At 42.4% G+C, this 10,094-nt stretch overlaps 1 protein-coding gene across 3 annotated transcripts in view; it reads left to right on the top strand.

The window, feature by feature from the left end:
- Positions 1-2,067: 2,067 nt before the first annotated feature.
- The window catches only part of LOC134004440 (ankyrin repeat and BTB/POZ domain-containing protein 3-A), a 185,301-nt gene continuing 177,274 nt past the window's right edge, over positions 2,068-10,094 (top strand). For 2 of the 3 annotated variants that reach the window (XM_062443706.1, XM_062443705.1), the window contains exon 1: positions 2,095-2,959. In XM_062443706.1, coding sequence (XP_062299690.1) covers positions 2,095-2,959 — 865 coding nt within the window. Of the gene's footprint in view, positions 2,960-10,094 lie in introns of all 3 variants that reach the window. The other variant, XM_062443707.1, reaches the window with a different exon arrangement.

Genomic DNA, 10,094 nt, shown 5'->3' with positions numbered 1-10,094 from the left:
TGCATCAAGAGCTTGTGGCACACTGCTGAGGAGGAACTCAGTTAATGTCACTGAATGGAGAACCGGATTTACTCATAGTGACATCTGCTTACATGGAAAATAAAACTCTTTATAGGTGGAGTTCGTGATCAAAATGCGTAATTTTGTCAATAATGGAATCAATCAATCACATTTTCCAGACATTACCCTCATTGGCTTCCCACTTTACTGTTAAATAATTCTCATTCAGTCAACAAATACCTTGCCAAATTGGTCCTTCTCATCCAAAAACATCTTATCCAACAGCTTAAAAAGCACAGTGCATTTCAGTGGAGGGTCTTGACATATTACTATATTCTTTGCTTGAAAACATTGATTCTGGTAAAGCTATTGTTTTTCAACCAGTCAGATTGTAGGTCAGTCACTTTGCAAGAGTGAGCATCACGTCAGTTCTCGAACATCATTGTACGCCCTCATTACAAATGTAGGTTTTGGCAGTTTGGGCATGGGTAGTGCAGTGTCATGCAAAGAAAATATGAAAGGGCCTTTGGCATAGCATGCAATGTTGGACAGATGGTTGGTCCAGCTCAGACATACAAGGAGAAGCCCCAGCAGAATGAATGAATCATCGGTCCACCAACTGTTCCTCTCAGCATGTCCTCAGAATTAAACTCACTCACTCTTTGTTTTGATGGCCCGACAGAAGTGTTGTATTATGGAAAATAAATCATGATGATGATGATTATGATGATGGTGGTATTGGTGGTGATACACCCAGAAGCAGGACTGAAGGTCTTTGTCATCACTGGACGTAAGTTACTTCTCTGATTTTGAAAAAAGCTCAGAACAATGTGCTTTGAACATTAAAATATTTATAAAGGTCTGGAGAAAGCTACTTCTGCTGCAGACCCGCTTTCACTTCTCCACTGAAATGATCACAAGTGGACTCCTGTGGGTATGCATGCCAGAAAACAGCAGCTTGTCACTGCAGGACACATGACTGTGTATTTCATCATTTCGCCATTCAGAATCAATTGCAAGAGAATGTTAGGTTCATTCAGAAATTTTGTATTTTATCCAGACTTCAAAGAGCTTAAAGTGAGAGTCAGACAGCATATTATTATCATTATTAGTTGCGCATAATAAAAGAAAATTGCAGATTCATTGTTAGGTGATGATATTGTGGAGGAAGATTTGTGTTTAATTGAAATTATTTCCATTTTAAATCACAAGCTGATTTTTGCATGATTATCATCAGTGATAAATGTGGGGAAACTGCTGCCTGGTTGTAGGTTCCCCCCCCCCAAAAAAAAAAAATTATCAAAAAGGCTCTGCTTAAATTGTAACACTCCCCTTCCATTTGAACTTATTGAAAATTTGATCTATCACCTCAGTTTAATCACCTGTTGTAAAGTTAAAAATAAAACAGGCAGTCCTATATTTTTTTTTTGTCCTAATCTCCCCCGTAACATCATGATTCATGTTTCCACCATTGGGGATATACCTCTCATCTTGACACTGCCATGGTCACTTCACTGCAGCCACACTACAGATTGGTTGGCACAGCAGCAGCCTATGCGTGTGTGTGTCTGTGTGTGTGCGTGTGCGTGTGTGTGCGTGTGCGTGTGTGTGTGTGTGTGTGTGTGTGTGTGTGTGTGTGTGTGTGTGTGTGTGTGTGTGTGTGTGTGTGTGTACATTTTGCAGTCATGTTACACCAGCACCAGGTAGCCTTTGCTGAAAGGTAGCCGGTTGCGTGTGTCAGTCAACCCTTGATGGAGATGCTGATTGGCTTGTTTCAGCCCGCGGGGTTCCTGGCCCCTCCTTCCCATCAGAGTCCTGCCTGTGCTGCGCTTGTTGCAGGGAGCGCGGAGGATTTGTGCGCTCTCCATTTACGCGTATGAAGTTGTGGACAAGAGGAGACCGAAGACTTCCAGCCACTTAGAGAAGGAGGAAAGTAGAGTCTCACTTCTATCGTTTCACCGTCGATGTTTTTTTTTTTAATGTGGGGAAATACAGTAAAGCCCTCGGACAGCGGCTGAACACCGAAAAACACCTAAACGAGTTTGTGGCATTTAATTGAGAGACCAAGCATACCCAACAGTATGCGGTGCAGTTATGGCAGGCAATGGTAAGACAGTCGTGAGGACGCTGGAGGATTTAACGCTTGATTCTGGTTATGGTGGAGCCGCGGACTCGGTCAGATCGTCCAGCGTGTCGTTGTGCTGCTCCGACACGCATCAGTCCTTTCCACATGGGGGCAACTGCTGGCATCTGACAGAATCAATGCACAGCAGACAGAACAGTTTGGACACAGTCAACACCGTCCTGGCGGAGGACACGGAGGTACTTGAGTGCTCGGGTCAGTGCGCCAAGCTGCCCGAGCTGGAGGACGTGCCATGGAGCCTCGGCGAGGTGGAGGGCGCACTGAGGAAAGACGAGGAGCTGATGGTGGGCAACCCGCCACCCGAGGTCCTGGCACGGCTATCCGCTCTCATCAACCGTGCCCTGGTGAGAGTGGCCCGGGAGGCGCAGCGGCTCAGCCTCCGCTACGCCAAGTGCACCAAGCATGAGATCCAGAGCGCCATCAAGGTGGTGCTCTCATGGACCATCTCCGTCAACTGCATCACGGCTGCTCTCAGCGCCCTTTCCCTCTACAACATGAGCACCGGGGACAAGTTCAGCCGAGGCAAGTCTGCGCGCTGCGGGCTGGTCTTCTCCGTGGGGAAGTTCTTCAGGTGGATGGTTGATAGTCGGGTGGCCCTCAGGATCCACGAACACGCTGCCATATACCTCTCCGCCTGCATGGAGAGTCTGTTCAGAGAAGTGTTCAGCCGCGTCCTGCGTAGCGCGCTGGTGGAGAGGGACAACGGGATCCCCAAGTTTACGCTGGAGTCACTGGAGCAAGCCATCAACAACGATTCGGAGATCTGGGGTCTATTGCAGCCCTACCAACATCTCATATGTGGCAAGAATTCAAGTGGTAAGAAAAGTTTAAAAAAAGAATAACGTATAACATCATTGGTTAGTTGTTGAAATATGAATCACTGAAACATAACTGCACTCTCTGAACCTTTGGTGCTGGAGGCTTATTTGTGTTCTCAGTCAAAACTCCCGATCCATTCTAAAATCCACTTTATATATACATATATAGCATATTCAGTCATTTCCCCCTCAGACAAGTAGGCTAAGGTGCTACTTATTTCTGATGGATGTCCTCTGGTCTAAGAAATATCTAAAAACAGGTGGCTGTATCACGGCACAGTGGTGACTCACCTGTGAGCTATAAAGGTTGATTAAATAAAACTGAATTTTCTCAAAAAACAAACACCTCCATCTCAAGTTTTAGCCCTGTCCATTTGTTTGGAGGACAATAGGACTGCAAAATCTGAATGTGTGATCAATGACATTTTTTTTTTTACAGTGCATAAAGTAATAATCATGGTAGGTGAACCCAGATGGAAAAAGACGGTGCATTAGCGGTGTAATTATGCCAGGGAATAACCACTGCATCTCTGGCTCGTGTAATTTCACTCCAAACAAAAGGACTTGACAGTTTCTTGAATATTTATTACTCTCAGCGTAGACCTCAAGGCCCACCTCTGAAACAGGAGCTTCCTATCTTGGTTATCAAAGCCCCGAAGCAGCAGCAGCAGTCAGAATAGGTATTTATGGTAGAAAAAGATCAAACAAGCTCAAACTTATATTTCTTTGAAGCTATTGTGCTCTCAGACTTTCATTAGAGACAAGAATGTTAATGTTAATCATTGTTTTTGATTCAGTAGTTCATCCAATCTGAGACTCTCAGATGTGCGTGGTGTGCAGAGATGATATGTGTGTCGTGATGTTGCAGAAACAGGATTTGTGTTTATATTGTGCTCTGGCCTTGTTGGTAATGCTATTACTGTCTCACTGCAGAAGGTGTAAGCTGTCAGTGTGGGATGGCCCTCTTATTCAAAGCCCTGAATGAGCTGGCTGAAACTATAAAGCAGAAGGGACTTGAAATGCTATTCTTTAACAGAGTGCCAACCTGGGCCATGCAATATTGACACAAAAAAATAAAAAAAATCATGCAGCTCTTTTGCTAATTGTTGCAGCAGGATTGTTTTCCCTCAGCACTCAGTGGGATTTGTTTACTGTCAGCGCTCAGGTAGAAAAACAAAGACGTTGGCTAAGAGAGGAATTTTTCACATGTGCAACCTGTCTTGTGGATGAGCCATGCCTCCACAATAACCCGTCAGAGGGGATTGTTCCAGAAGCAGTCTGAAGATCTGAAATGTCTGTCATAGGTTCATGAGTCATAGATTTCAAATTCAGTTTCATGGATGCAGGTTTTTCCCACCGTAACAGGTTCTTTTCTATAATCCAAACCCTTTAGTCTGTGTCATGTACAACCCACACAACAACAACCTAAACACATGAACGAATTAACATAGAAAGGTAATCAGGGGTGAAATGAACTATTGTCATTCTTATTATTTTCTTTATAGATTCATCAGCAGGCAATTTTCTGTTTGGACTATGACATGTCAAAAAATAGTGAAAAAAAATACTCAAGGTGACTTCTTCAAATGTCTTGATTTGTCCGATCAACCCCCTGAAAACACAAATATATTAAATATATAATGATTTAAAAATCAGCAAATCATCACATTGGAGGAGCTGGAATCAGAGAATATTTACTGTCGGTTCTGGAAAAATACCTGCAACCATCAATCATTAAAATACTGTCAGTTTGCTGATTGACAAATTAGTTATTTGTGTAATTGTTGCAGCTCTATTACGAATAACATATAACTGGTTGAGGGACACTCCACATCACCATTTAATCCCCTCATCCACCCTCCTTATACGTCTTCATATGACAATGCTGTATGCTACTGCTTTGTCTTGAATTTGTAGCAGAGAAACAGGTACCACTCCGTAGACAAGATGCAGTGCCAAGCATGCATCCCCCTCCACTCCTACCCGTGGAACGCATCATTTCCTGCTGGTGCAGAGGAGGCTACAATTTGCTCTCACGCACACCAGCGTGATGTCACTGTGTGACAGCTATGAAGGCGAAAAATGTGACCTACTATCTCTTATCAAACATTTCAAGATGCTGTAGTTGACAGCCATGACCACACTTCAAAAACACATTAAAAATATGTTTGGAAATGAAATGTCAGATCTTTACATTCAGTCATTTGTGTAAAATCTCCCCTTTTTTTCGTTGTGCTGTGTTGAGCCTCTGCAAACAAAGCTGATAGGCATGAGACGTGGGAGCATGCAGGGCTGCCCTTCTTGTGAGAGTCATGCTCTCCTGTCTAAATTTTTTTTAGCTGGAAACAAAAGTGTTGCAGCACATAATGACTAAATCTACATTGCTTCGCGCTCCCACTGACCGCACGCGACAGCTGCTGCTCTGACAAATGAGACGACCAAAGTGGAAGCTTTTCTTTACGTTCTTTGTTTTCAGAAATTCAGGCTGGTACATTCTGATTATGTATTGGATTTCTAATATTTACTATTATAGGAAAAGGACACTTTGTACATATGAAACATGTTCAGAGAGCACATATTCAAGCTTTTAATGAAGGTGTCTTATGTGGCTTTCATGTGGTTTTAGAAGTTCTTACTGACACTAATTCTGAAAGTAGTACAGTAACACAGTATAACATGCTGTCTACAGTTGGATGATTAGGTGGAGATAAAAGACTGCTGTAGAAAATGACGATAAAAAGATCTGGGGAAAAAGGAAGCTCATAACAAAACCACAACTAACTGTAATTTCTTATTCTCCTTCGCTTCTCATGCAAAGCAAGATGCAGGTCGCATGACTCAAATAGGAAACAGCTCACTGTGATGTTTTTGTCAATAAATCCACTAAACAAATTGACAAAACACTGTTTGGCACCAAATAAACCTATATTACCAATACAAAAACAATTCATATGAGCGTTTTCTGATCTGCCACCTCTATTGCTGAGATTTGGTTAAGTTTAGGCAATTAAAATGGCTTGGTCATTGTAAGGGTTTGGGAAATATTGTTTTCATGTGGTCAAATAATAACAAAGAGAAGAAAATATTCAAACCACAATCTTCTCTGTCAGACACACAATTTGTTTATTCAACCATAGACCCTGACCTCAAAGCTGAGAGGTTTCTGTGGCACTAAAAGAGTCATGCTACGCCTGCCTTTGATTCTGAGAGAGAATGGTCATTTTCGCATGATGTTGCTTGTTAAAAAATTGTAAAAACTGGTCGTTTTAACTGCACATATTATAGTGTCTCTAATATATACATAAGTCTTATACCAAGGAGTTAATGTCCCCAATTTATGCTACCATACCACCATAGCTAAAGTGAACCAAGTTGTTGAAGTTATCCAACCTTCCATAGCACATTTTGGCCACTTGGGGGCAGCGAAAACAACCTTTAAACACAACATTGACATAATATAAATTTTTACGTTGATATGGGAAACTTGTTAGTATGGATGTGTTTATTTAGACATCCAATATTAATCCAGTGGTCACTCTCCTTTTAGATCAATTTGTTTTCAGCAACTCTTGAAGGGAAAATCTGGCTCTTTAGCTGCTAAGTACTCCAATATGTTCACCAGATAGTTGCTAACTTTGCATGCCTACCGTTTGGTGCCGAGCCGGTAGCGTCCAGTGAGTTTTAAGAGCTTCATGACCTTCACAATGTTAATGGGAGCATTGAAAGTGAGCCAAAATAGTAGAAAATGGGTGCTGTAAAACTTAAACAATGAGCTGAAAATGTTAAAAAAAAAAAAGCCTTGTAGAGTTGAGGGGAACTGCAGAGTCAGTTACTTCTTTGTGTGTTTATACAGATAGTTAATTTAAAAGTATGATTATAGCAGCTTTAACCCAAACCTGAACTTTATCCTATTTTGTCTATATCACTATATGTATAGTACCAATCAGGTGGTCTAACGTTTTTGTGCGATATCGTGGAGAATATTTGAATCTGTATAGTTTTCGGCAAGGATTCCCCATGTTAGACTCTTTCTTCCCAGTCATGTTAAACCATCGAATGACAAGTGACGTCAGAAACAAAAAGCTTGGTCATCAGCTTCTAGACCTGCCGGGGTGGCTGTTAATTTTGGAATCCCGAATGACTTGATTGTATCTGATGATGTCTGTCATTTGCTGTGACCTTCCCCAAGGAACTGATTCAACCTCCGCAGGACAGATGACACAACATAATGGAATTGCATAGCCTGCTATAGTCAGTCTATTAAATTAGCAGCGGGGTGTCTGTTCTCCCTCTTCTTCTCTCTCTGTCTTTCACACCATATTTTATTGTGTTTTCTGCTAGGAGGCGGGCTCGGCGCTTGCATATTTATTTTGCACTGTGGTTTTTAATAAGCTCAACTCGTAACCGCATGATTCTGGCAAAGCCTTTGTTGTCCATTCTGTTATTATTTTCAGCCTGTCCTTCCCTTCCTTGGGGTGGACTCACAGATGAGCTGACAGATTGCTGTCATTCTGGTGGGGATGCAAATACCCGAGCAGGCAAGGTTGTGATGGATTTTTATGTCATGGTAATTTCATTCACCTACCTCATTTTCAGGGGAAGGCATCAGTAATTGTGTTAAAAGTTATTTGAAGTTGTTTTCTGGGGCCGAGATGTATTTTATAAGCTGCATCAGTTTTTAGTTTTCCTTTCATGTTACCGACTTGTAAAAATATTGACTTTCATTTCATATGCTTCACTAGTAGGGATTCCGAAAACACCTATAACTCTGCTCTGGGCTACGGGGACGAGTCCAAAAATGTTTTGGTTTTATTACTTCCATGTCATTGGAGCGTGGATCCCCTTTTCGCTTTTCAGAAACTAGGTGAAAGCACTGGGTCAGGATGAGATAATGAGACGAGTGTGATATCGGTGAATGCCTAATGTTGTGAGGGAGGGAAGAGCGGGAGGAGAAACTAGGCTGGAGTGTCAGCTGAAATGAGGTGGTGGTGAGGGGGCATTGGCACAGTCCCCAAGAGATATAATTACCATGCAGCTCTCTTTAATGAACACTTGTGCTTATCTGGTAGTCATTAAGATTAGGAATTAGCAACGGGAAACACCAGGGAAATGGAGAGAACAAAGATGATAATTCCTCTCATTCATCTTTAATACCCGTTGTGCAGGTTGACGTCGGCATGATTCATTTGATTGGTCTGCGTGGCTCAGATAACATGTCTTCAAGACATTCAGAATGGTGGACTGTCTCTGCCATGGGTCCCTATTGAACAGTTAGGAAAAAATAAGTTATTGCATCACCGGTCCTTGATGTCAACACATTTCTACACTCTCAGCACAGATGCCTCCATGTCTGATCAGGAAACTTGCATCAAACGCTTCTCCGAGATCCCTGCAGGATTACATTGTTTTGAAGGAATGTCAGGACGTTACCGATGTTGGCTGTCAGTACATTTGAGTGTTCATGTCATCAAAAAAGAACAATGGCGAGACCTTGGATGTGATTTTTTTTTTATCACAACTGAAAACTGATAAAGTCAGTATTTGAGAATTTAAAAAAATCTGACAAGGACATATGAAAAGGAAACATTTTTGATAAGGACCCTTTAATTGTGACTAAGATATGTACTAAAAAGGACGAGCACTTGAACAATAAACTTGTTAGTGCTAGCTCGATGTACTGTGTCTTTAATGTTTCTGTACTGCCATAGAGTGTTATTTATCTGTTGATTCACTGTACAGATACCAATATGGAAACATTGGCAGATAAAGGTCTCACAGCCTGGCAGATATATTGGTTAGATGCTAATATGAAAGCAGATTTTTTTAGTATAAAAACAAATGTGCTATTTATGTTTCTCTGACTAACTTGGTGCCTGAAAAACATCCAAATTGGGAGCGTGTCAGTGTTCCCTCAGATCAGTATCACCTCCGATGAAGTAATGTTTTCGCCCCTGCCTGTTTGTTTGTTTGTAGTTGCCGAAAGGGGTGGCGGTTTTGCAATGGTTGTGGCATGTCACAAAAAGGAGCATCATTTCAATTTCTCAAAGTTATGGACGGATACCCGTAAAAGCTCATAATTGTACCAAATCATAGAGGCTGTTTGAGTGCTTTTTCTGAAAACATTATCAACTCAGGGATCCTCCTTTACACTAGCAAGCTAAAATTATAAATGGACATTCAAAAGGGGCTTTCTTGTTATCCTAAGTCTATGCTTGCAGTAGGAAGATCAGATTTGGAGAAAACTGAGGAAACAGTTGGCATAGAAGTTTCTCAAAAAGTGAGTAAAATCAGTTCAGAGGTAGACATCAGTAGCTATCAGTCAAGCCAACACCTCAATGGCTAACTTAGCCTCCACAGTCCAATAAGCTAAAGCTAAATCTTTTTTAAACACAGCTAGGCATGTGCTGACGCCTATTAGTTCACTGGCACACATAACCTAACCCTGGATTTCCACCGGGTCCGTCAGCGGCACCTTACAGCTGCGCCACAGTTTAGCTCCGTCCTCTGCCCAGCGTCAACTCACACCGGGAGCGTTACAGCAGCGGAGCGGTGCCTTGCGAGCCAGCAGAATTCCCGCGAGATCACGCGATAATCGCGAGACCGCGAGATCCCGCGAACTGGGTGTATAAAGTCAACAACAAGAAACAACTGGTTTCTTTGCTTCTCGGACGTGAAACGAGACCCTTTGATCGATTGACTGCTGACCTGGGGCCACCGGTTATGACGTAATGTTGATGTGAGGTTGTGATCTGCGCATTGTGTTTTATTTTGAAAGGGGACGGAAGTTTTATTGTGCCGATTCTGTGTCTGACTTCCTGTCTGGTGCAATCTGCTCTGTTGAGCTTGTCGCGAGTTAGAAACGTGTCCGTGAAAAATAGAAATGCTGCGGATTGATAGCGCTGCGGCGCGGAGAGCCGCTGCTGGGACGTTGCTGAGACGTTGCTGACACGCTCCCTGTGGAAATACTATCATTGATTATAGTGTTACCTATCAGCTCCGGTGACCGCGGCGCAGCTGTAACGTGCCGCTGACGGACCCAGTGGAAATTGGGCTTTAGTTTGTACGTTTGATCTGTTCATATTACATTCAAGTCACATATCTACGCTTATCTTCTTCTGAAAGATAAATCCCTG

This window comes from Scomber scombrus, chromosome 22 (genome assembly GCF_963691925.1).
Source record: "Scomber scombrus chromosome 22, fScoSco1.1, whole genome shotgun sequence".
NCBI lineage: Eukaryota > Metazoa > Chordata > Actinopteri > Scombriformes > Scombridae > Scomber > Scomber scombrus.
This window is presented reverse-complemented; position numbering and strand designations above follow the sequence as displayed.